The sequence below is a fragment of the Sapajus apella genome, unplaced genomic scaffold (genome assembly GCF_009761245.1).
Source record: "Sapajus apella isolate SASKATOON/1434 unplaced genomic scaffold, GSC_monkey_1.0 scaffold8, whole genome shotgun sequence".
Taxonomy (NCBI): Eukaryota; Metazoa; Chordata; class Mammalia; order Primates; family Cebidae; genus Sapajus; species Sapajus apella.
This window is the reverse complement of record NW_022436948.1, coordinates 12,509,280-12,536,736: the sequence shown is the minus strand read 5'-3', so window position 1 is coordinate 12,536,736 and position 27,457 is coordinate 12,509,280. Positions and strand designations below refer to the sequence as shown.

Here is a 27,457-nt window from a genome sequence, read left to right as displayed (position 1 = left end):
GTGATCCACCCGCCTCGGCCTCCCAAAGTGCTGGGATTACAGGCGTGAGCCACCGCGCCCGGCCTTTTTTAGATTTTTTAAATATACTTCATTGTATTTCACTATATTCATTCTTTAATCAGGGATGTGAGGGATAGAATAACGTTTAGAATATCTGTACAGTTTATATATAATGTTCTTATTTCTTGTTTCCTTTATAGGTGGGAAAAATCTAAAATCTTATCAAAAAGTAGAAGTCGACATCATAGATGACAACTTTATCCTGCAGTGGAACAGGAGTGATGAGTCTCTCAGGAGTGTGACTTTTTCATTTGATTATCAAAAGTATGTGACTCTGCTTACTGATTTGTCAGAATGACCTGAAAATTTTTACAATTTTAACACCATAATTTTCAGATTTGGAAAGTATGTGGTTTTTCTATTTTTTAGAAATGTTATGCCTATTTTACATAATATTTTTAACTTTGTTTCTATAGAGACTTAGTCAAATACACCTTTGGGTGCTGAAGCAAAAGAAATTGGGGATGAGGGTGGTAGACAGCATCTCCAACCCATAGCCATTCCTTCTTCTGGGTGTTCCAGCTTCTTTCAATATAAATTGAGGTCTGAATTAGGGTATATCTTGAGGATATGGGATAGTACTCCAAAAGGCCCATCCAAATCCTTGGAATAGGCCACCAGGCTTCTTGTGGTCAGGCTTTCCTATTAGCTCCATGATATACTACATTTTAATTTTAGATACACTTTTTTTTTTTTTTTTTTTTTTTTTTGAGATGGAGTCTTGCTCTGTCACTGAGGCTAGAGTGCAGTGATGCAATCTTGGCTCACTGCAACCTTCACTTCCTGGGTTCAAGCAATTCTCCTGTCTCAGCATCTTGAATAGCTGGGATTACAGGCACATGCCAGCATGCCTGGCTAATTTTTTTATTTTTAGTAGAGACAGGGTTTCACCATGTTGGCCAGGCTGGTCTCAAACCCCTGACCTCAGGTGATTCGCTCACCTCAGCCTCTCAAAGTGCTGGGATTACAGGCTTGAGCCACCGCCCTGACCTAGATACACTTTATAAATATATTGTTAGCCAGGCGTGGTGGCCCATGCCTGTAATCCCAGCTACTAGGGAAGCTGAGACAGAAGAATCGCTTGAACCTGGGGGACAGAGGTTGCTGTGAGCCAAGTTCACGCCACTGCATTCCAGCCTGGGAGACTGAGCAAAACTCCATCTCAAAAATAAATAAATAAGGCCAGGCGCGGTGGCTCACACCTATAATCCCAGCACTTTGGGAGGCTGAAGCATGCAGATCTCAAGGTGAGGAGTTTGAGACCAGCCTGACCAATATGGTGAAACCCCGTCTCCACTAAAAATGCAAAAATTAGCCAGATGTGGTGGTACATGCCTGTACTCCCAGCTACTCAGGAGACTGAGGCAGGAATCACTGGAACCTGGGAGGCAGAGGTTGCAGTGAGCTGAGATTGCATCACTGCACTCTAGCCTAGGCAACAGAGCGAGACTCCATCTCAAAGAAAGAAAGAAGAGAGAGAGAGAGAAAAAAAAAGAGGAGGGAGGAAGGAAGGAAGGAAAGAAGGCAGGCAGGCAGGCAAGCCTGAACAACAGAGCGAGACTATGTCCAAATAAATTAATTAATCAATTAATTAAATTAAAAATCAATATTTTGGACCTTGCATTTCCAAAGACTCAGATTTTCTGGAATGTTGATGTCTCTTCTTTAGCACTTTCTGCTTAATAATTCAAGAGGAAAGGCAAACAGGAGGAGGAATATAGAAGGGAACGCAGATCAGGAAGTACAGTACCTTGCCTTCTGGTTAGGTGTTGAGGCCCCACCTGCTAACCATGTTCCCCTGTCCAAGAAAAAGCAGGCAATTAAGAAATAAGGCATTAGGCCCTCCTGAACCAGGATCTCACCACCTCAGCCACAGTTGTGACACTACTGTTCTCAAGTTGTAACTAAAACTGGGATATGAATCTCACAGCTTCAGTAATTGTGTATGTGTATGTATATGTATACATACATATAGACACACTGTATATATACGTATACAGTATGAATATATACGTGTATATATATACACACACACAAATGCATATATGACTTTTCTCAGAATTGATAACTTAAAAATTTTTCTCTCTAGAGATTTTCATTAAATTGAACTTTGAGTTTTGTTACCAGTTTTGTCTTTTCCCTTAGTTTGGAATTTCCTTATGAACAACTATTTTAAGTAGAGAAGAAATTATTTTAGATTACCCTTATTTAAAATTACTTGTATAAAGAAAATATTTGCAAAATATATATCCAGCAAGAGCTTAATATCAAGGAAGCTCATACAATCAACAACAAAACCCAACTCCATCAAAAGGTAGCCAAAAGATATGAAAAGACATTTTTCAAAAGAAAACATCCAATGACCAACAGGTATATGAAAAAATGGTCAACATCACTAATCACCAGAGAAGTGCAGACTAAACCCTCTGTGAGATATTGTCTCCCCTAGATTAGAGTGGGTGTTATTAAAAAGTAAAAAAAGGCCAGACATGGTAACTCGCATCTGTAATTCTAGCACTTTGGGAGGCCAAGGCGGGTGGATCACCTGAGGTCAGGAGTTGAAGACCAGCCTGACCAACATGGTGAAACCCTGTCTCTACTAAAATACAAAAATTAGCTGGGCATGGTGGCAGGCGCCTGTAATCCCAGCTACTTGGGAGACCGAGACAGGAGAATCCCTTGAACCCGGGAGGCGGAGGTTGCAGTGAGCCAAGATCGTGCCATTGCACTCCAACCTGGGTGACAGAGCAAGACTCTGCCTCAAAAAAAAATTGGTGAGAATGGGGAATTAAGGGAATTCTTATACACCGTTGGGGGGAATGTAAATTAATACAACTTCTATGGAAAGCAGTATGAAGATTTCCCAAATAACTAAAAATACAACTATCATTCCATCCAGCTATCACACTACTGAGTATCTACCCCAATGAAAAGAAATTATTATACTAAAAACAAACTTGTACTCATGTTCATCACAGCACTATTTATAGTAGCAAAGATATGAAATCAACCTAAGGTTCCATCAGTGGATGACTGAATAAAGAAAATATGTTGTGTGTGTGTGTGTGTGTGTGTATGTGTGTGTGTGTGTCTGTGTATATGTAAAATAATATATTTTATATATATATACATATATATATATGCAATGAGAATATTATTCAGCCATAAAGAGGAATGAAAGCATGTCTTTTGTAGCAACATGATGGAACTGGTGTCCATTAAGTGAAACAGGTCAGACACAGAAAGATAGTATCATACCTTCTTTCTTATAAGTGGGAGCTAAATAATGTATACACATGGCTGTGGAATGAAGAATGATAGCCATTGGAGACTTGGAAGGGTGAGGGGGTGGGAGGGATGGAGGATGAGAAATTACTTAATGGGTACAATCTATGTCGTTTGATGGATACCCTAAAAGCCCTGACTTCAACACTACATAATCTGTACATGTAACAAAACTGCACCTGTACCCCATAAATTTATACAAATACATACTTTTAAAAATAAAGCATAAAAAATTTTTACATAAAGTTACCCTTATAATAAAGAAAACCTACAATGTTCTCATACTTCTGTTCTGTCATACGTTATTGCTTATACTAAATTCTTCAGTCCATGATAATCTTCTGCCCTCCATTCTGACTTTAGCATTGAATGCCACATTTCAGTGTGTTCTTATTTTATTTTGTTCCACCAGCTTTATAGACAATTATCTTGCAAAAATATGGCAGACTACAAGTTTGTAGCATTGTGGTATGAACTTGAGGCTGGTTGCCTTTAAATCCATCCTCTGCTAATTATTCTCTGTGTCTCAATTTCCTTATCTGTTAAATTGAGTTGATAACTAATATGGCAACATACAATCTAGCAGTCAAACCAGGATACTTTTGAGAGTAAAAAGAGCCCTTTAAATTTTAGATAAGCTGGAAGAACAAGATTAAACCAGAAGTGCCCCAGGCATACTGGGATGGCAAACCCCAGAAATAAGATATCTAATGAAGAAGGTTCTTCTGAGTATTGAGTAATTTTATATAAAGTTCTCAGGAAAATGACACAGAGTAAGTGATCAATTTAAATGTAATGAATGTCAGCCGCAGACAGGTATTTTTTAACATAATATTTCTTAGAATATAGCACATTTACCATCAGTAGTGAAACACAGATGAATAAACTGTTACAATTCCAGTGCCTATAGAACATACGTGACCTAAAATATCAGTGTTTATAACTTACATCTAAAATGTCGGCCGGGCGCGATGGCTCAAGCCTGTAATCCCAGCACTTTGGGAGGCCGAGGCGGGTGGATCACGAGGTCAAGAGATCGAGACCATCCTGGTCAACATGGTGAAACCCCGTCTCTACTAAAAATACAAAAAATCAGCTGGGCATGGTGGCGCGTGCCTGTAATCCCAGCTACTCAGGAGGCTGAGGCAGGAGAATTGCCTGCACCCAGGAGGCAGAGGTTGCGGTGAGCCGAGATCGTGCCATTGCACTCCAGCCTGGGTAACAAGAGTGAAACTCCGTCTCAAAAAAAAAATAAAAATAAAAATAAATAAAATGTCGCATGTTTGTGATGTGAGGCATTCATTCTTTCATTCAACAAACATTTATCGGGTGCGATGGCTCACACCTGTAATCCAGGACTTTGGGAGGCCAAGACTGGAGGATCACTTGAGGTCAGGCACATGCCTGTAATTCCGGCTACTTGGGAGGCGGAGGCAGGAGAATTGCTTGAATCTGGGAAACGGAGGTTGGAGTGAGCTGAGATCACACCACTGCACTCCAGCCTAGACAACAGACTCAGGAAAAAAAAAAAGAAAAGAAATCTGCTAAGTTTATTTCTGTCCCTCAGTTTCCCTGCAGGCTCTTCTTCCCCTGTCTGGGTAACATGTCCTTTTCCGCTTTATACTTCATGCCCACTTGATTTCTTCATGTTTGCCCCTTTTTCAAAAGGAACAATCTAATATCACTTCAGCTTTCTGATTGGCCAGTTCTACTTCCAAAGACTTGTTTATGTAAACATTTTAAGTTTTTTGGTTTCTGGCAATGTAATAGAAGAAATTATAGAGACAAGCAAGCAGAATGGATGGTTTGCTTTTGGAGAGGGCAGAGGAAACCCTGAAACCATACTGATTCCGAGGTCTGTCTTTTTTTTTTTTTTTTTTGAGACAGTGTCACTCTTGTTGCCCAGGCTGGAGTATAATAGCGTGATCTCGGCTCACTGCAACCTCCTCCTCCAAGGTTCAAGCAATTTTCCCGCCTCAGCCTCCCAAATAGCTGAGATTATAGGTGCCTGCCACTGTGCCCAGCTAATTTTTGTATTTTAGTAGAGACGGGATTTCACCATGTTGGCCAGCCTGGTCTCAAACGCCTGACCTCATGTGATCCACCTGTCTCAGCCTCCCAAAGTGCTGGGATTATGGGCGTGAGCCACCATGCCTGACTCCCAAGGTCTTTCTTAGGGAGGTAAGTCTGTTCATAGGAGGAGGTCAGAAAGGAATCATCAAATCCAATTCCCCAATTTTAATTTAATTTTATTATATTTTATTAGAGATAGGGTCTTGCTTGTTTGCTGAGGCTGGAGTGCAGTGATATAATCATAGCATACTGCAGCCCGCAGCCTTGAACCCTTGTACTCAAATGACCCTCTCACCTCAGCCTAACCAGTAGCTAGGACTACAGACACATGTAGCACGCCCTGCTTTGCTTTTTTTTTTCCCCCTCATACAGACAGGGCTTGCTATGTTATGTGCCCAGGCTCCAAACTTTAAATAAGGAAGATGAGATCCAGAAACACAAAATAGTTTACCAAAAGTCACACAACTATTTTTAACAGAGCCAGCATACTAAATCCACTTTTACCTTATGGGTCATTTATTTCTCTGCTTCCTTGAAATCCTAAAGCAGCCACCCACAAGATTATATAAAGAACTGTATTTTATTTTATTTTATTTTTATTTATTTTTTTTTTTTGAGACGGAGTTTCGCTCTTGTTACCCAGGCTGGAGTGCAATGGCGCGATCTCGGCTCACCGTAACCTCCGCCTCCTGGGTTCAGGCAATTCTCCTGCCTCAGCCTCCTGAGTAGCCAGGATTACAGGCACGTGCCACCATGCCCAGCTAATTTTTTTTTGTAGTTTTAGTAGAGACGGGGTTTCACCATGTTGACCAGGATGGTCTCGATCTCTTGACCTCGTGATCCACCCGCCTCGGCCTCCCAAAGTGCTGGGATTACAGGCTTGAGCCACCGCGCCCGGCCCAAGAACTGTATTTTAAAATTCAGTTTTATAAATAATAACTTGGCTTATATGCATTGAAAAAGAGTGGAAAGGTATATACTAAAATGTTAATAGGACATTAGCTGAAGCAGAAGAAATAACTCTTAAACCATAATAGCTTTATAATATCAGTAATAGAAAGTATTTGATGCATATTTATATATTGGCTCACTTATTCATTTGTTTTTTACTTTAAAGATCTGGGACGGATAATTGGATAAAATTGCCTGGGTGTCAGAATATTACTAGTACCAAATGCAACTTTTCTTCAGTCAAGTTGAATGTTTATGAAGAAATTAAATTGCGTATAAGAGCAGAAAAAGAAAACACTTCTTCATGGTATGAGGTTGACCCATTTACACCATATAACAAAGGTAAGAAAAAGTTGCTAGCTGAATTATGTCCTTAAGCAATTATTACTAGAGCAGTTCACTTTCCAAGCCATTCATTTGCATGATGTAAAATCGAACATCTTTTAAAAAGAACAAAAATTTCCTTAAATCCTCATCTTCTTCCTGCTATGGCTCTGTTTTTTTTCTACTTTCCCTATAGTAGTGGTTCTCAAAGAGTGTTCTCCAAGGCTTTCAGGGGGCCACAAAGACAAAGCTATATTTATAACAAATCAAAGACTTGCTTGCCTTTTTTATTTTTGTTCTTCCTTGTGTTCACCGTGGAGTTTTCCAGAGAAGCCTGCTTGATGTGTGATGTGGTGATATGGTCACTAACAGAGAATTCGATGTAAAATTTGTCTGCATTCTTTGTTAATCCAAACATTCTAAAGATTTGGAAAAAAATGTAAAACAGCACTACTCTTAAGTTTTTATGTTCCTCGTAGCCAGTTTGTTACCATATAATAAATAGGTTTTGTCATGGTTATTTCTTAATGGATTAATTAATTAAAATTGATTGAAAACTTTATCAGTTTTAATGTTTGATATGCTAATATAAAAAGATATAGCCCACATAAATAAAGCCTGTTTGGGAGTCTCAGTCATTTCTTTAAGAATGTAAAGGAGCTGAGTGTGGTGGCTCACAGCTATAATATCAACACTTTGGGAGGCCGAGGTGGGAGGATCACTTGAGGCCAATTGTTCAAGACCAACCTAGGCAACATAGTGAGACCTCCCCCATCTCTACAAAAAATATGTAAAAATTAGCCAGGCATGGTGGTGCACGCCTACAGTCCCAGCTATTCAGGAAGCTGAAGAGGGAGGATGACTTGAGCCAGGGAGATCAAGGTTGCAGTGAGCCATGTCTGTGCCACTGCACTCCAGCCTGAGCAACAGAGCTGGATCATATCTCAAAAAAAAAAAAAAAAGGGAGGTTTCTGAGACCAAAAAGTTCGAGAACCATTGCCCTTTATCAAGAATGATGTGTACTCCCTTTCTATAGTACTTTTCTTCCCATTCCCTCTCCACCCTCTCCAGTCAAATTGTATTCCTCATCACTATTAAAACTACTCTTCTCCAGGTCACAGCAGCCTCCACAATGCCAAGCAAATTCCCAGTGCTTTTCTGGCATCATCCCTCTGTAGTATAGATGTGGTCATCACTAGTTTTTCCTTTACTGGATCTCTGGAGCGTTGCTCTTCCTGGTTCTCCTCCTGTTCATTGATCGCTTCATCTTTCCGACTTTTCAGTGTTGGACTGCTGGGCTCAGTCGTTGAATCTCTTCGCCTTCTGTGTCACTCCACTGGTGATCTTACAGCTTTCTATACCATCTGTATGCTCTTGATTCCTAGAAGTGTCAGGCACATATTAAGTGCTCAGAATTATTTGTCGAATGAAGGTTTTGGCATTGTATAATAAAGATCTGTTGGGAAAAGCAGCAGAGGAGAAAGACTTACAGAGTGCCTACATAAATTGTTTATGAGTAATAGTAAACAAGGAAGAACAAACTGCAGAAGGCCGCAGGAGGCCTCTGAGGAGGAAGGCCTCTCCATGCCTCATGTTCCGCTACAGGGTGACCTCGGCTCTGTTACCATTAAACATTGTGCTCAAGGATGTAAAACCCCTTCGTAGCAGTATGAGGTAGCCAGACTTGTAGGCTCCTTGTAAGCTCCGTGTTCCATCAGCTGCACATAGATAACAGGCTAAAGATAACCACATGTTCTTGTTTTGTGAAACTTCCAACCCGCCATGTTATCCTTAGGATGACACACCAGTTCCAGTTCACTGATTCACTCCACCATCACTCCACTCCATCCTATAGATCAAAGTGGTTGTAATCAATAAATAGTGTGGATGATCAGAGCTCAGGGCCTTCACTGTCTACTCCAGTAATAAGTGATGGCCCCCTGGTCCCACTTTCTCTCTTAATCTGTCTTTTTCTCATGCCTTTGTCACCACTGAACTCTGGGTACCCATGGGTGATGTAGGGCTAGTTACTGACAAAGATCCATAGTAATTCTTTCGATTTTTTTTTGCAGCTCAAATTGGTCCTCCAGAAGTACATTTGGAAGCTGAAGATAAGGCAATAATGATAAACATCTCTCCTCCTGGAACAAAAAATAGTGTCATGTGGGCTTTGGATGGTTCAGGCTTTAGATACAGCTTAGTTATCTGGAAAAACTCTTCAAGTGGAGAAGTAAGCATTATTTTTACCTTTGTTTAATCGATGTGAGAGAAAAATGAGGTGAATTAATCTTAAAATTTGACCTTATACTTTTTTAAAGAACCAACTTCTATTTTTATTATAGGAAGAGATTGAAAATATTTATTCCATACATAAAATTTATAAACTTTTACCAGAGACTACCTATTGTTTAAAAGTTAAAGCAGCACTACCTATGGCATGGAAAGTTGGTATCTATGGTCCAGTATATTGTATAAAGACCACAGGTAAGGAAAATGTTTTGCTTTAGATTCAATAAATATATATACAGATTATCTACAATAATTTTGGCATTTTTCCCATATTTGCTGAAGTTTATATGATAGGATAGTATCGATTAAAACAAAAACATTAGAACATTTACAGAAGCAAAATAAATGTTATTTGGGACTTTTGTCTCAAATAGTAATGAAAATTAATTCTACTTAAGGCTGGGCGTGGTGGCTCACGACTGTAATACCAGCACTTTGGGAGGCTGAGGTGGACAGATCACTTAAAGCCAGAAGTTCAGGAACAGCCTGGGCAACATGACAAAACCCCATGTCTATTAAAAATACAAAAAAAAAAAAAAAAATTAACCTGGTATGGTGGCATGTACCTGTAGTCCTAACTACTCGGGAGGCTGAGGCACGAGAATCCCTTGAACCTGGGAGGTGTTGGTTGCGGTGAGCCAGGATCATGCCACTGCACTCCTGTGGGGAGAAAGTGAGACAAAGAGCAAGGCTCCATTTTAAAAAGGAAAAAAAAAGGCCAGGCGCGGTGGCTCACACCTGTAATCCCAGCACTTTGGGAGGCCGAGGGGGTGGATAATGAGGTCAGGAGTTCAAGACTAGCCTAGCCAACATGGTGAAACCCTGTCTCTACGAAAAATACAAAAATTAGCTGGGCATGGTGGTGCATGCCTGTAGTCCCAGTTACCCAGGAGGCTGAGGCAGGAGAATCGCTTGAACCCCAGAGACAGTGGTTGCAGTGAGCCAAGATCACGCCACTGCGCTCCCGCATTGGCAACAGAGCAAGACTCTGTCTCAAAAAAAAGAAAAAACAAGTTCAAATATTTTGTAATGACAAAACTATTCATTTGTTCAGAATCCACATAAAGGGTGGGGGGTAGCTGAACTGTGGGCTCTGCAAGTGGGAAGAGGTGTACTTTCAGGAAGAATAACTTGTCTAATAACTAGTAGACAAGTTATTCTTCCTGAAAGTATACCTTTATAAGTGGAATGTTAAAACATGAAAGCATCCTGATGTATTTAGTCAGTAACACCTTTCTAGTAATTAAGGTCAAGGGTAGGAACTGGGATTTATTATTTTTGTTGTAAACTTTATACGCTTTATTTTTTTTCATCAAACATTACAGAAGAGTTTGAAGTGAAGTCTTGTCCTTCTCCCTTCTTACCCCCAATTCCATTCACTAGAGATGAGCCCTGCTTAGCAGCTTCTGTATAACCTTTCACAGCTTTTTTCAGCTTACGTAACCATATACACAGACCCACAGTTTCTTGGGTTTTGTTTTTTAAATTACAAAATAAAATCTTACTAGATGTACTTTACAGCCTGCTTACTTAACCCAGTGTGTTGGGGATATCATTCTGTATCAGTCCATACAGATCTATTACATTCTTCGTTTAATCTTAGCATTCTTTTTTTTTTTTTTTTTTTTGAGACATAGTCTCACTTTGTTGCCCAAGCTGGAGTGTAGTGGCATGATCTCGGCTCATTGCAACCTGCGCCTCCTAGGTTCAAGCAATTCTCCTGCCTCAGCCTCTCAAGTAGCTGGGATTACAGGCATGTGCCACCATGCCCAACTAATTTTTGTATTTTTAATAGAAATGGCGTTTTGCCATGTTGGCCAGGCTGGTGTCAAACTCCTGACCTCAGGTGATCCACCCACCTCGGCCTCCCAAAGAGCTGGGATTATACGCTTGAGCTACTGCACCCGGCCTGTATTCTTTCAAATGGCTGGGTAGTATTACATAGTGTGAATAAAAACCATGTTTAACTATTACCTTATAATGATAAAATGTGAGCCTTTATCTTCTTGCCAGTTACCTCACTTGAGTAAAGATGTATGCTTTTTTTTAATATATATTTTCTTTGGCTTCTAGTTGAAAACAAACTACCTCCACCAGAAAATATACAAGTCAGTGTTCAAAATGAGAGCTATGTTCTTAAGTGGGATTATGCATATGCAAACGTGACCTTTCAAGTTCAGTGGCTCCAGTAAGTTCTATTCCATACATTTCCTTTTGCCCAGTGTGTTTTGATTATGCTTCTTTTCACTCTGCTTCAGTCACCAGGTCCTTGCACACGGAATGACCAACTGGGAGGTAGGTATGATATATTGGAAACTTAAGAAATCTCATTTCTAACCCTAGTTCTGCCAGTAACTAACCTCCATTGGCCTTAATTTCTTCACTTGTAAAATAGATGTATGTATTCTAATATCTAGGGTTCTTACTGGCTTAAAAAAAAAGGTGTGACTAGTTACATGTGTTATTTCCCCAACCTGGAATACTTGACACTGGCCCTGATCTTTTTCTTTTTTTTTTTTTTCTTTTTTTGAGATGGAGTCTTGCTCTGTCGCCCAGGCTGGAGTGCAGTGGCACACTCTTGGCTTACTGCAACCTCTACCTCCCGAGTTCAAGCAGTTCTTTGCCTCAGCCTCCCAAGTAGCTAAGATTACAGGTGCCCACCACCACACCCAGCTAATGTTTTTGTGTTTTTAGTAGAGACGAAGTTTCACCATATTGGCCAGGCTAGTCTTGATCTCCTGACCTCGTGATCCACCCGCCTCAGCCTCCCAAAGTGCTGGGATTACAGGCATAAGCCACTGCACCCGGCCTGATCTTTTTCTTAAGAACTCACTTCTAGGCCGGGCACGGTGGCTCAAACCTGTAATCCCAGCACTGTGGGAGGCCGAGGCGGGTGGATCACGAGGTCAAGAGATCGAGACCATCCTGGTCAACATGGTGAAACCCCGTCTCTACTAAAACTACAAAAAATTAGCTGGGCATGGTGGCGCGTGCCTGTAATCCCAGCGACTCAGGAGGCTGGGGCAGGAGAATTGCCTGAACCCGGGAGGCGGAGGTTGCGGTGAGCCGAGATTGCGCCATTGCACACCAGCCTGGGTAACAAGAGCGAAACTCCGTCTCAAAAAAAAAAAAAAAGAACTCACTTCTTCCATGAGTCCTTAAAATGATCTCAGTTAACTTGCTTGTTCAATTCAAAACCTTAGCCTTCCTATTTTCTTTATTACTTTAGTGGTTTTGACAAAATTTTGTAGTGGTTCCTTCAGTGGGAAATTAATGAAAGTTGGAAAGAACTGTGTTCTGTGTGATTGAGTAGAGACTAGCTAAATACAGATGAAATCTAGGCACTGCATAAATGAAAGAGAACTGGCCAGGTGCAGTGGTGCGTGCCTATAGTCCCAGCTACTCAGTGGGCTGAGGCAGGAGGATTACTTGAGGCCAGGAATTAAGGCTGCAGTGCGCTATGATCACACCCACAGATAGCTGCCACACTGCAGCTGGGGCAACTGAGTGCGTCTCTAAAAATTAAAATTAAAAAACTCATAAAAGAAAACTGCATGTAGTTTATATTGATTGGAAAATTGTAGGGGATGAATAGAAAGAAGAAAATTAAGTAGAAGGAAAAGTGGGTTATGGGGAGAGAAGAGATGGAAAGAAAGATATACATTGGTGACAGAGGAGTAGAGAGAGCAAAGGAAAGTATAGCTAAGACAGGAAAGGAAAGGTTAGAAAAGACTGGAAAGAGACAGAAAAAGTGAGGGAGAAGGGAACTATGAGTACTGCTGTGATCAGTTTCTCTCCATCTTTTAGTGTTAATTTTGAACCAAGGGTGATGGGTAGGACGGAAATGTATTCATGTGCATATGTGCCCCACAATACATATATAACCTCACAAACCAACCAGGAAACTGTTCAGTAATCTTTTGTGTATACCTCACTTTCAGAAGTGCATAAATAATAGGGTCACCAAATAGATAATGATAGGGATTTCTGATGGCTGATCTCTAAGCTTCTTTTGGGTACTTAGCACATTGTACTGAAGAAATGGAAAGAGTCAACAGAATGAAACATGATTCTAGAAATGTAAAGCAGTTAGCCGACACTGCAAAGCGTTGTGTGGTTTAGGACTGAAGAGAGTATACAAATGATAAGGGTTCAGAAATGGAAAATGTAAAGGTGAATAGGGGCTGAAGAGACCAAAGAAGCCACAAGGAAAGAGATGAGGTATGAACAAGGCCTTGATTGTTAATTCATATTTTTTTTAAAATGACAAGTATTAGATACTAGTTTTCCATTTCTGTAACAAGTTACCACAGACCTAGCAACTTAAACAGCTGTTTATTGTCTCAAAGCTTCTGAGTCAGGAGTCCAAACATGGCTTAGCTGCATCTTCTGCTAAGCAGTCAAGGTGTCAGTCTCATACATGACTCAGGGTCCGCTCCCAAGCTCACATGTTGTTGGCAGAATTTATCTCTTGCAGCCCTAGAACTCATGGGGGCTCACTTCTCAGAGGCCATCAGGAAGGGAGAGTCTGACCTTTAGATCCTTTTTTTTTTTTTTTCTTTTTGAGATGGAGTTTCGCTCTGTCACCCAGGCTGGAGTGCAATGGCATGGCCTTGGCTCACTGCAACCTCCAGCTCCTGGGTTCAAGTGATTCTCCTGCCTCAGCCTCCTGAGTAGCTGGGACTACAGGCATACACCATGCCTGGCTAATTTTTTTGTGTGTTTTTTGTTTGTTTGTTTTATTTGTTTGTTTGTTTTTGAGACAGAGTCTCTCTGTCACCTAGGCTAGAGTGCAGTGGCACAATCTTGGCTCACTGCAACCTCTGCCTCCTGAGTTCAAGCAATTTTCCTACCTCAACCTCCTGAGTGGCTGGAACTATAGGCACGTGCCACCATACCCAGCTAATTTTTGTGGTTTTAGTAGAGACAGGATGTCACCATGTTGGTCAGACTGGTCACAAACTCTTGGCCTCAAGTGATCCACCAGCCTCAGCCTCCCAACGTGCTGGGATTACAGGCGTGAGCCACCGCGCCTGGCCTAGATCCTCTTTGAAGGGGCTCATCTGATTAGGTCAGGGCCACCCAGGATAGTCTCTCATTTGATTAACTAGGAATCAACTGATTTGGGACCTTAATTACATCTGTGAAGTACCTTCTCCTCTGCCACTTAATGTAACCTAATTATAAGAGGAGGGCCCCCATCGTATTTACAGATCCTGCCCATACTCAAGGGGAGGGGATTGTACAGGATGAGTGCTTCATGGGGTAGGAATCTTGGGGGCCATATCAGAATTTTGCCTTCTCCAGTGGGGAGGATGTCTTTCTGTGGGGGGAGTGCAGTGATCCGACATCACACCACTGCACTCCAGCCTGGAGCAGAGTAGCAGAACATTCGGACACCAGATTGCAATAGGAAGAAAGCTGAATAAGTAGAATGGGACAAGATTAGGGTCAGCCTCAGTCTGTCCTATAGGCTTTTGGGATTTTATGTCGGGGTGACAGTTACCCTGAGCTCTGGATTTGAGGAAGGCACACATGGCGACATGGTACGTGGGGCAGTGGACTAAGGAGACACTAGGGAGAGACAAGGAAACCAGTTAGGAGGCTGTTAGAGTTCTGGGCTGGGGCTGAGATGCTTTTAGCTGTTGCTTTCCGAGCAAGTTGCTTAACCTCTTCAGTCTCATGCTTGTATACTTGCTCTCATAACACTGTGGTGTGTCTCTGTTGTAGATTTTTCAATTGGTATGCTGGCGCATGTTTAGCAGCTGGCTTTCCAAAAAGAAAAACTCCTATTTTGTAGTGTTTGCTTATTTTTATGATATTAATATTTCCACCATGGCCGCTTTCTAGCTACCAGACTGATGTCCCTGAACATGGAGTTGGAAGATAGGCACTGTAGCACCCCATTATCATCCTGCTACAATAGAGAAAGATAGCCCCAAGAGCATAGACAATAAAATGAAGTAAAAGAATTAGGACAAGATGGAATTTTGACTATTTATTACCTCTGTCTTTAAAACAATTTTTTATTTGCAAATTTTTATAACTTAAATTTTTAATAATGGTTTTCATTTAAAAACCAGCTTGCACTTTGGAAGGCTGAGGCGGGTGGATCACCCGAGGTCAGGAGTTCGAGACCAGCCTGGCCCACGTGGTGAAACCCTGTCTCTACTAAAAATACAAAGATTAGCCGGGCTTGATGGTGTGTGCCTGTAATCCCAGCTACTCAGGGGGACAGAGGCAGGAAAATTGCTTGAACCCAGGAGGCAGAGGTTGCATTGAGCTGAGATCCCACCACTGCACTCCAGCCTAGGTGACAGAGTGAGACTCCGTCTCAAAAGAAAAAAGAAACACACACAAACCAGCTTGCAGTGTTTCCTGGAAATTCTAACAGATGTTCTTCCACGTTGCTATGAACCACCTCCAGCAAAGAGCACTTTCTCACAGTCTGGAGCAGTCTTCCGGTTTTCTTTTATGATAGATGCTTATCTCTTCCACTGTTTGTGAATTTCCTGAGGGTGGATGCTGTTTATTTCTGTAACCTTAGCCCCTAACATAGTGTCTGGCAGATTGTAAATACTTACTAAATATTTATTAAATTACTGTGTGGTTGAATTTAAAAATTTTTGTCTTAAAAGCGCCTTTTTAAAAAGGAATCCTGTGAACCATTCATATAAATGGAAACAAATGCCTAATTGTGAAAATGTCAAAACTACCCAGTGTGTCTTTCCTCAAAACATTTTCCCAAAAGGAATTTACTTTCTCCGCGTACAAGCATCTGATGGAAATAACACATCTTTTTGGTCTGAAGAGATAAAGTTTGATACTGAAATACAAGGTAAGGCAGTAGGTTTTACTTGAGATTGTAATTCTCTGATTTGGTGCAAGTTCTTAAAATTGTTTTTCTAATTGAACGTTATGGCCTTATAAATTTTTTTCTAGCTTTCCTACTTCCTCCGGTCCTTAAAGTTAGATCCACTAGTGATTCATTACATATCTATATTGGTGCTCCAGAACAGTCGGGAAGCAAGCCTGTGAACCAGGATTATCCACTCACTTATGAAATTATTTTTTGGGAAAACACTTCAAATGCTGAGGTAAAAAGACTGTATAGTATTATTTTGTAACTTAGAGTTATAACTGATTTAGGTAAATAAAGCTTAATTTAAAATTGGGAGGAAATTTTTTACTTTATGTGGGCTGGGTGCAGTGGCCTGTAATCCCAGCACTTCAGGAGGCCGAGATGAAAGAATCACTTGAGCCAAGAGGTTTGGGACCAGCATGGGCAACATAGAGAGACCCTGTCTCAACAAAAATTTTTAAAAATTAGCCTGGTGCGGTGGCGTGCACCTGTATTCCCAGCTACTTGGGAGGCTGGGGTGGGAGGATTGCTTGAGCCTGGGAGGTGAAGGCTGCAATGAGCTATCATCATGCCACTGCACTCTGGCCTGGGTGACAGAGTGACTAACAGCCTGTCTCAAAATTAAAAAAAAAATTTTTTAATGTGATTAAGATATTTACAGTATGAAGAACATGAGCATTTTTCATATTTTGCATGGTAGAGTTATGGGTGAGCTGCATCTGGGCCCCAGTTTGCTTTCAAAATACAGATTCCTGAGCCTGTTGTTGTTACTAAGTCAGACTCTCTGGGGGTGGAACTCAGGAATTTGCATTTTTAACATCATTCCCATGTATTCATCTAAACCCATGTTTCTCAGCGCTGTTGACTTTTGGGCCGGATAATTCCTTGGGAGGGGGCTGTCCCGTGTGGTTCAAGATGCTTAGCAACATTGTGGTTTCTACCCACAAGATGCCAGTAGTGTTCCTTCCTAGTTGTGAAATCAAAAACATCTCCAGATATTGTCAAATGTCCCCTGGTGGCACCTCCAAGGGGACAAAAATTGGTTCTTATGGGACAAAAGAATCTTAGACAGTACAATTGTTTGTGTTGCTCCAAAAGCATTGAAAAGCATTCTCCCAAAGTTAGCTTTGCCCAACAAAGTCTTATTCCTTAGTATTTAATTTTATGATGGGAAAGGATTAGAAAAACATTGCCGGAAAGTTGTTGAGTGGGGGAGGTAATGAACAGAGAGTTGACAAACACTGGTCCAAACCCTAAAATTCAGATACCACTGACAAAGATAACATACACCATCAGCTAATCCCTGTTTCCCAGATGGCTTTTCCCTTGTGGAATTATAGTCAAGGATCGACCTTTAAAAATCCTGTGCAGTCAGGCGGTAAATTCTTTGACTTCATTTTCTATTTGAAATCTAAGCAAATTGCATTGATTGGGCTGCTTCCCTTTTTAACTGAATCACACTGTAACCATAGCATAATGTAGCCCACTGAGAATTACGGTCAGTTTTCAGATGCCTGTAGATCAGACAAGCCTAAGTTTGTATCTCACACTACTAAATTGTGTGACCTTATGCAAGGTGTTTTACCTCTTGGAGACTTTGCTTCCTCTTCTCTGAAGTGGTGGTAATCATAGCAACTAAATTTTTCAAAAGGATGTTTATAAGGTTTAAAAGGAAGTAACAAATATTAAAATACCAAGTACATTGCTGGACAAGTAGTAGAGATTCAATAAATTGTAGTTGCTGTCTTGTCCTATACTGGATAATACATCAATAATTATAGAAACTCTTACAGTATTGAGGCCAGACGTGGCAGCATATGCCTGTAATCCTAGCACTTTGGGAGGGAGAGGAGAGTGAATCACCTGAGGTCAGGAGTTCGAGACCAGACTGGCCAACATGGTGAAACCCCATCTCTACCAAAAATACAAAAATTAGCTGGGTATGGTGGCACACGCCTGTAATCCCAACCACTTGGGAAGCTGAGGAAAGAGAATCGCTTGAACCCAGGAGGTGGAGGTTGCAGTGAGCTGAGATCGCACTCCAGCCTGTGCAATGGAAGTGAGACTCCATCTCAAAAACAAAAACAAAAGTTAGTGAATACTTATGTGTAAGGTACTATGCTAAGTATTGTACGTGAATTGTCTCGATCATTCTTCAAAACAACACTGCCAGATGATATAATCAGTTAAATTGCTGTTTGGCAAATACTTGCGATGTTGCCTTCATTCATGCATCGCTGGACTGTGGTTGCTGGAGCCCGAGTAGATGCACTGAGAGCAGAGGCCTTAAGTGTGCTTTCGGGGTTTGGCCTGGTGGAGCTGAACTAAACCCCATGCACGGCCTCCATGGGAACTCCCCAGCCAATCTGTAGACTTGTGAGTGAGAAAACTACGTAATGATGCTGTGAGCCACTGAATGTTGAAGTGGTTTTGTTATACATTTATATATATATGCAGGTTCTCATTCTGTTGCCCAGGCTGGAGTGCAGTGATGTGATGTCAGCTCACTGCAGCCTTGACTTCCTGGTCTTAAGTGATCCTCTCATCTCAGCTTCCCAAGTAGCTGGGACTACAGGCACATGCCACCATGCCCAGCTAATTTTTTGTATTTTTTTGTAGAGATGGAGTTTTACCACCATGTTGCCCAGGTTTTTTGTTTGTTTGTTTGTTTTGGCTCCCTCAGCCTCTTAAGTAGCAGAGACTACAGGCTCATGCCACCATACCTGGCTAATTTTTTTTGAAATTTCTTGTAGAGACAGAGTCTTGCTATGTTGCCCAGGCTGGTCTTGAACTCCTGGGTTCCAATGATCCTCCTGCTTGACCTCTCAAAGTGCTGGGATTACAGGTGTGAATCCCAGGCAAGTCCACGCAGGCAAGACCACACAGCTGTAAGCAATACCTCTTAATAAGGAAGTTTGAGGCCAAAACCCCTATTCTTAACCATTCTGTCACTACTCAGAGGTAATACAGTGGCAATTACACCAGATCTAGCATGTACTTATAAATAAACTAGAGTTCTGTTAGGAATATATCATATGCTTTTTTGGCAGCAGCATTTTTAACTTTCTGATTTGGTTATAATGGGTTGTCTGAAACAAATTTACATTTTTTTTTTTTTCTTTAATGGAGTCCCTCTCTGTTACCCAGGCTGAAGTGCAGGGGTGTAATCTCGGCTCAGTGCAACCTCTGCCTCCTGGGTTCAAGGCATTCTCCTGCTTCAGCCTCCTGAGTAGCTGGGATTACAGGCACGCACCACCACACTCGGCTAATTTTTGTATTTTTAATAGAGATGGGGTTTCACCATGTTGGTCAGGCTGGTCTCAAACTCCTGACCTCATGATATGCTCACCTCAGCCTCCCAAAGTGCTGCTGGGATTATAGGCCTGAGCCACCGTGCTCTGCCAACAAATTTATATTTCTTAAACATATACCCTGTAATCCTAGCACTTTGGGAGGCTGAGGTGGATGGATCACTTGAGGCCAGGAGTTCAAGACCAGCCTGGCCAACATGGTGAAACCCCATCCCTACCAAAAAAAAAAAAAAAAAATTAGCTGGGCATGGTGGCATCTGCATCTATAATCCCAGCTGCTCAAGAGGCTGAGGCAGGAGAATCGCTTGAACCTAGGAGGAGGTTGCAGTGAGCCCAGATTGCACTACTGCACTCTAGCCTGGGTGACAGAGTGAGACTGTCTCAAAAAAAAACAACAACACATTCCAACTACGTAGGAGAGGCCAATCTTAGATTCAACATAAAAGAATTGAGAAACTACATATTTCCTGATTTCATGAGGTGACTAAATTTTTTCAATGATTTAATTATGTTTTCTAGAGAAAAATTTTCAAGGAAAAAACTGATTTTATTGTTCCTAATTTGAAACCACTGACTGTATATTGTGTCAAAGCCAGAGCACACACCATGGATGAAAAGTGGAATAAAAGCAGTGCTTTTGGTGATGTTGTGTTTGTGAAAACAAAGCCAGGTCAGAATCTTTTATTGTCTTTTTAAAAAATGTAACTAGATATAATAAAAGTAATTCAATACTGTTGTAAAACATTTTCTCTTTACTGCAAAAAATATATAGAATGTTTTCTTCATGAACTATATGAATCAAAAGTAGACTTTTTAGAAAATACTTGTAATGCTTAATTCTCAATTCAGCGTTTTTGAATGCTTTATATTTCATCTAGTATCAATATAATTAATTAATTTGTTGCTCTTTAACATTTAATCAGATTATAGTTTTAAATTTTTAAAATATAATCCTTAACATATTTATCATGTGGAAATCACTTAGTTCAATTGTGAGTTTTTTTTATGTGGGAACTGGTTTAGTCTCATTTTCTATTTTACAGTTTCTGGTATTGACTGGTAGAGGCTTAGTCACAGAATATCTATTAAATTTTGCTAGCTGTATGACTTAAAAGTGCTGAAGGACGCTTGCATGTTTGGCTTGTATGTCAATATTGTCTTCCTCCCTGAGGTTCTCTTACTTCAGTTCCACACCAATCTTTAAATGTAAACGTCATTGTCTATAGTTGCTGTGGACTCAGTGCTACCAGAAGTATTTTTAAGGGTATTATGTAGGCCAGGCACAGTGGCTCAATGCCTGTAATCCCAGCACTTAGGGAGGCCAAGGCAGGTAGATCACCTGAGGTCGGGAGTTTGAGACCAGCCTGACCAACATAGAGAGAAACCCCATCTCTACTAAAAATACAAAATTAACTGAGCATGGTGGCACATACCTGTAATCCCAGCTACTCTGGAGGCTGAGGCAGGAGAATCACTTGAACCTGGGAGGTGGAGGTTGTGGTGAGCTGAGATTGCACCATTGCACTCCAGCCTGGATAATAAGAGTGAAACTCCATCTAAAAAAAAAAGTATTATTTAATAGATTTTGTATTTCCTTTCATATGGCTAGTCTTTCACATAAGCTATCAGCACTATTACATTTATATGTCAAAACATTCATGCTAAACATCATGTATGTATTTTTAGGAAATGCGTCTAACATTTGGCTTATAGCTGGAATTGGTACTGTATCAATTACTATCCTAGCTGTCATTTATGTTGTGAAAGTTCTCCTGAGATGCATCAATTATGTGTTCTTTCCATCACTTAAACCTTCTTCCAATATAGATGAGGTATGTGCTTTTTGTATTTTTTTTGTCAACAGCTAGGAAATGAACAGGAAATGTGTTTGATTTCAACAGGATATATCCAGAAAATAATGGAAACTGATTTGGGTATTTTCTTCAAAATTTTAGTCAATTAACTTTAGAAATAGTAATTTAATATAATATAGCATGGGATAGAAATGATTGTCCTTAATTCCCTATTTTTCTGGCAACTCTGGCAATTCCTAGATTCACTGTGGCATTTGTTTAACCATTTAAAGTCTGTGATTCTTGGCTGGGCACAGTGGCTCACACCTGTAATCCCAGCACTTTGGGAGGCTGGCTCACTTGAGGTGAGGATCACTGGAGGATCCATTTTGTGGATCACTTGAGGTCAGGAGTTCGAGACCAGCCTGGCCTACGTGGTGAAACTCCTTCTCTACTAAAAATATAAAAATTAGTTGGGCGTGGTGGCACCCACCTGTAATCCCAGTTACTCAAGAGGCCGAGGCAGGAGGACCACTTGAACCTGGGAGGTGGAGGTTGCAGTTAGCCGAGATCACACCATTGCACTCCAGCCTGGGTGACAGAGTGAGACTCTGTCTCTAAATGAGGAAATAAAGTCTGTGATATGATTCTTCACAGCACAGACAGTCCCCGAGTTACACTGTTTCGATTTGTGATGTGTTTGTCAGGACATAATCCCATCGTAAGTTAGGAGCATCTGTATATATCCAGAAGCCTGAAATATTCAATCAGTGTAGAAAGTATACTCTATGGATGAAATCACATAAAACGAAATAACTGAAAACATGAGAATTGTTTTTCATGACACAGAACAGCTTTTTGTTTGGCACTTCTATGAAGTTAGCATATTAAATGAAAACACTATATGGTGAACGCCTAAGCATAGAATCTGTTCCTGGGATGTGTTCATCTAGGGTGGGTTTTGTGAACTTGAGAAAATCATTTAAAGGGAAGTAAGCAAGCACCCTTGGCTGTAAACCACCCTGTAGAGGTGTGAGGAGCAAAGGAGATAAACCAGAGAATCTCACCACTCTGAAACTGCTCAGTAAATAGTAACAATTTTACCCCTAGTTTTTAAATGTCATTGCTATGTACTAATATTCATAGCTATTATTTAAAACAGACTTAGTTACAGTAGCTAATAATTTCTCACTTGTGCTTCTTCTGGATATCTATGGATTGGATACAAAAATTGTTATTATGTCAAAAAAAAATGTCATGATCTCAGTGCCCTCCCACGCCTGTCCTTTCCCGAATTCATCCCCCACCTACTCTTGATGGTACAGTGTACCTTCTACTCAGGCGCTCTTCAAAGACTCACCACAAAAGGTGCTAAGATATGAGTGACCTCACCAATGTTGATTTTAAATATTGTAAGGCAATTAGTATGTTCTTAGGTGACTTTTTAATTTTTAATGCCAGAAGATGGTTTTCTCAGCAATTGACATAAGAAACTAAAGCTATTATAACTAGAAAAGGAATTATTATTCTAAATAATTGATTTCTATTCTTTCCCTCTTTTTAAATTAGTATTTCTCTGAACAGCCATTAAAGAATCTTCTGCTTTCAACTTCTGAAGAACAAATTGAAAAATGTTTTATAATTGAAAATATAAGCACAATTGCTACAGTAGAAGAAACTAATCAAACTGATGAAGATCATAAAAAATACAGTTCCCAAAACTGCCAGGATTCAGGAAATTATTCTAATGAAGATGAAAGTGAAAGTAAAACAAGTGAAGAACTACAGCAGGACTTTGTATGACCGGAAATGAACTCTGTAAAGCATAAGGTTTTTCTGCAGGAGTCACACTGGGAGCCTGAGCTCCTTGCCTTCCTCTCAGTCACTGCAAAGAGGACATTTGCTTGTTTGGGGGAAGAAAAAACATCTTCAGTTATAGATCCTAAACATACAGGTAAGCACTTAACTATTTAAAAATGAAACTACGCCAGGCGCAGTGGCTCATGCCTGTAATCCCAGCACTTTGGGAGGCCAAGGTGGGCAGATCACCTGAGGTCAGGAGTTCAAGAACAGCCTGGCCAACATGGTGAAACCCCGTCTCTACTAAAAACACAAAAATTAGCCGGGTGTGGTGGTGCATGCCTGTAATCCCAGCTACCGGGGAGGCTGCGACAGGAGAATTGCTTGAAACTGGGAGGTGGAGGTTGCAGTGAGCCAAGATTATGCCACTGCACTCCAGCCTGGGCGACAGAGTGAGACTCCCTCTCAAAAAAAAAAAAAAAAAAAAAAAGGAAGAAGAGAAATTGCAAGAGTTGAGACAAACATTTCCTACATTCTTTTCCATGTGTAAAATCTTGAAAAAGCCTGTCACTGGACTTGCATTGGATGAGATGAGTCACATCAAAATGATGGCCACCCGTCTCCCTCCTGCCAGCCCAAGTGCCACTGAGCTAGCCATGCACTGTGGCTAAGGATGGCAGCTGTGTTCCTGTCACCGGTGCTGCTGCCCACTGCATGTGTCCTACCTGTCTGCTGGCATTCCTAGCATTCTATTTCATTCTTCCTCAGGAGAGATTTCAGACATCTGGTCTTTTCTTTTAACACTGAGGTAGGCCCTTAGGAAGTTTATCTAGGAAAGTCTGAACACATTATCACTTGGTTTTCTGGAAAGTAGCTTACCCCAGAAAGCAGCTGCAGGTGCCAGAAAGATGCTCTCTAAAAATGTTCAGAGACTTCCGTTTGTTTATCCCGAGAACGTTGGTTTCCACATCACAGTATCTACCCTTACATGGTTTAGGATTAAAGCCAGGCAATCTTTTACTATTCATTAACACTTCCGATTCAAAACTTACCAGAACAATAGCTTCTGGCTGGAATTTGCAGTCACTGAAGTCATAGAAAATAGGTAACTAATTAGAGAAATGATGGTTATATTTAAGGTCTGAGAGTGTGTACAAGTTTTAATATACATGCCATGCCAGGAGACAGTGTATGCAAGAAGCCTTGGGACCAGAAAGTGGCAGTGCTGGGAGACTGACACAGAAGAAGAAGACTTCCGCAGGAAAGAGGTTGCTGGCTCTGGTGCAAGAGGAAGAATGCGTTCCATGGGAGCCTGTGCCGCCTCTTCAGCTCTCAGTGATTCACACACTCTTGTTATGGCTCATCTGTGTCACTTTCAGTACCAAGCTGGCTTCTCTGCAATTGCCTAGCAGTATTCAGATACCCCTTCTACTCAGCCTGCTTGGCTTTAAAATACAAATCATTGAACTGAGGGAAAAAAGGTAACTAGGAAGAAAAATCTAATTTAAGAAATCACATAATGCTTTCCAAAGGCACTTACAATTTATTTTTAAATTACTTGCTATTTGGAATTACCCATGGATATCCTTAATAGGCAGGAAGTCTGGGAATTCTGGTGGCCTCTAGAGCAGAGTTCTCATAGCACTGTCTGGCAGGGACCAGGTGAAAGAGAAAGGAGACAGAGTTAAGAGCGTGCTGGGGAGCAGCCATTGCTAAGGCCAGTCTGATTTCAGTAGTCATTTCTGCTCAGATAGCAGATTGTCCTGGTGGAAGAAAAGGTTGAAGGCAGCTGCCTTAGGGGGGAGCTGTGAGCTCAGCTCATCCGGGGCACATACACCAGTCTGCAGGCCACAGCATGCGTGTTCCCGGATCTGCCGCCTGGCTTCTGGAGTGGTTCAAGCAGAGCATAGTGGGCCATTGAGGAGACCCAGGAATCTCTGAGATACAGCTCTCTGCTGGAGAACCCCACGGTGACACCTTTTCATCTTCCTGACCAGAGGCGTTTGGTTTGAAGTACATCTGCTGTGTTGGCCTGACCTTTGTAAAAGCGCTGTCACTTTGGAAGTTTGCCCTTTGAAGAGGCGATTGGGAACATCTCACGACTCCCTGCCACCATTGCTTCTCAGACCACCCAATTCAAGGATCCTGTCCAGAACTTCCAGCCCTGTGTTCTTCAGTGGGAAAACACGCTTCAGACTGGTTAGCCTAAAAAGGAGCAATGCCTTTGCAGGATGTGGAGAAGGGAAAATACGGAAATTAACATTAAAAGACACCAGTGAAATTGTTAGGTCTCTAGGAATTAGGAGCACAAGGGTTCAGGTTTTGAGACTATCTGGTTTTCAGTGAACGAGCACTGAGCACCAGACTTGAAAAGGCAGTTCCGGCCGGGAGCAGTGGCTCACACCTGTAATCCCAGCACTTTGGGAGGCATGAGGTTAGGAGTTCTAGAGCAGCCTGACCAACATGGTGAAACCCTGTCTCTACTAAAAATACAAAAATTAGCTGGGCACGGTGTCGTGCGCCTGTAATCCCAGCTACTCAGGAGGCCAAGGCAGGAGAATCGCTTGAACCCAGGAGGCAGGGGTTGCAGTGAGCCAAGATTGTGCCACTGCACTCCAGCCTCGATGACAGAGCAAGACTCAGTCTCAGAAAAAAAAAAAGGCAGTTCCACTCTACTCTTAATTTTATGTTCTACATGTTGCTTAATCAGCATATGCTTAAGTGACAAGTATTTTTTCTGAACAAATGTTTACTTAGAAATACCGTGCACTTGGGGGTACCAATAAACTGCCTCAGAACTAGCATATTGATAGTTAATTCTTAGACTAAATATAATCTACGAATTTATATGAAAGACTTGTATCATTAGAGCCAGAAATAGTTTTATATTAATATGTAATACAGATTAACGTGATGTACATGTGTAACTTCCGACATGGGCCTGTAAACGTATTCATTTATGTACCTGCACATGTACCCACACGATGTGGGTCTTACTCTTAGTATGAACTTCAAGTACTTAGTATAGCTTGTAACTAAAAATTAGATATGCTCCCCAGAATTAGTAACTTTAAGAGTCTGACCAGAAATTTGCCACTTACAAAAAAATTAGTTTTAAAAATATAAGTTAGGGCTGGGCACTGTGGCTCATGCCTGTCATCTCAGTACGTTGGGAGGCCAAGACAGGAAGATCACTTCAAGCCAGGAGTTCAAGACCAATCAACCTGGGCAACATGGCCAGACCCCAGTTTTATTATATATAAAATTTAGAGTTTGGGTCTTCCCCCAAAAGAGGCTGTGACATTTACAGCAGCCTGAAATTGCTCTTAAGGGGCTGGGGTGTGCAGCTTTCCTTCCCCCATGCAGGAACCCAGTGACTACCTGACATGTTCTGTATTTGTTTTGTTTGATGTCTGTCTCCCTGCCCGCTCGTAGAACAGAGGCTCCATGAGAGCAGGGACTTTGTTGTTCATTGCTGCATCCCCAGTAATGAAGGTACTCAGAAAACAGTTATTGAATGAGTGAAATCTAAACTGTGAATTGGAGGGTGTTTGTGGCGGTGTTTGTATGTGTTACTGAATTGTGAAAAGGCGTAGCTGTGTTTTCAGTGTTTCTATGCAACAGCCTTGTACATTTTATTTCACTTGTGTTTTGTCTTAAACCCTACTGCTGGAAACAATTTTATATAATAAATAATGGGCCCAAAAGTCGGGAGGTTTTTTCGAACTTAGTGAATTTTTATGCAACAAAGGTGCTGCAGCTGATGCCTTTAAGAAGTATTCATTGTGGAAGGGCTGAGGCCTGTGCTGTGTTCCTGGGCCCGGGGTTGAGCATCCTGAAGGAGTCATTGAACCGTCACTGTCCCCAGAGCCGGTGGAGGCAGAGCTCGTTTGCGGCCTTTTCTTCCCACTCTCAAGACATGGCTGGAGCACAGCCTTCATTAAATTAAAATTTGCTGTGGTGTTGCAAAGCCTTGCTTTTTGAACTAAACTGTTTTCCCTTCACAAGTACTCCTTCTGCCAGAATTCGTTCGTTCCAAGGAGGCTCCTCCATCTCACGGATCAGTAGATGTCTCCTGCTGTCTGGACACATTTGACTTGGAAATTGAATACCGTTTGTATTCAGGCTGGGAACCTTCCACATTTGTGTTTTTAAGCTTCCCTTTTTTACAGTGGACAAGGATAGAAATATTAAATCATCCCTAATGCCCTGTCACTTAGTAATGACAAAATACCAGTAACTTCCAGTTTTTTTCTCACTACCTTTTTTCTTGACTAAGATGATGACAACTCTTGAGGGCAACAGAAATATATGTGGGCATTTGTGGTGTGATAATGGTGGAAAAATAGCAATCCTTTTCTTCACCTGAGGGGAACAAAGGCAAGAGGAGAATTCAGTAGTGTGTCATAACAAAGGTCTAAGTTTCCTTCCCTTTCTTTGATCTGTCTCTACTTGGAACTCACATTCTAGCAGAGGACATTTGTGGGTGAAGAAGTAATTAGTGATGAGGATGAAGAAAATGCTGGCAGTTCCAGCTGGCCAGCATGGTGAAACCCCGTCTTTGCTAAAAATACATAAAATTAGCTGGGTGTGGTAGTGCGCGCCTGTAATCCCAGCTACTCAGAAGGCTAAGGCAGGAGAATCGCTTTAACCCAGGACATGGAGGTTGCAGTGAGCCGAGATCACACCATTGCACTCCAGCCTGGGTG

At 41.3% G+C, this 27,457-nt stretch overlaps 1 protein-coding gene across 3 annotated transcripts in view; it reads left to right on the top strand.

Moving 5' to 3' along the window:
- IFNAR1 (interferon alpha and beta receptor subunit 1) overlaps positions 1-25,016 on the top strand; it is a 28,149-nt gene extending 3,133 nt beyond the window's left edge. The window contains exons 2-11 of one of the 3 annotated variants that reach the window (XM_032276980.1): positions 201-324; positions 6,536-6,711; positions 8,766-8,923; positions 9,036-9,177; positions 11,056-11,170; positions 15,621-15,820; positions 15,925-16,079; positions 19,675-19,825; positions 20,842-20,987; positions 22,518-25,016. In XM_032276980.1, coding sequence (XP_032132871.1) covers positions 201-324; positions 6,536-6,711; positions 8,766-8,923; positions 9,036-9,177; positions 11,056-11,170; positions 15,621-15,820; positions 15,925-16,079; positions 19,675-19,825; positions 20,842-20,987; positions 22,518-22,751 — 1,601 coding nt within the window. In that variant the 3' untranslated portion in view covers positions 22,752-25,016. The remainder of the gene's footprint in view (positions 1-200; positions 325-6,535; positions 6,712-8,765; positions 8,924-9,035; positions 9,178-11,055; positions 11,171-15,620; positions 15,821-15,924; positions 16,080-19,674; positions 19,826-20,841; positions 20,988-22,517) is intronic. The other 2 variants (XM_032276982.1, XM_032276981.1) reach the window with 2 other exon arrangements.
- The last annotated feature ends 2,441 nt before the right edge of the window (positions 25,017-27,457 follow it).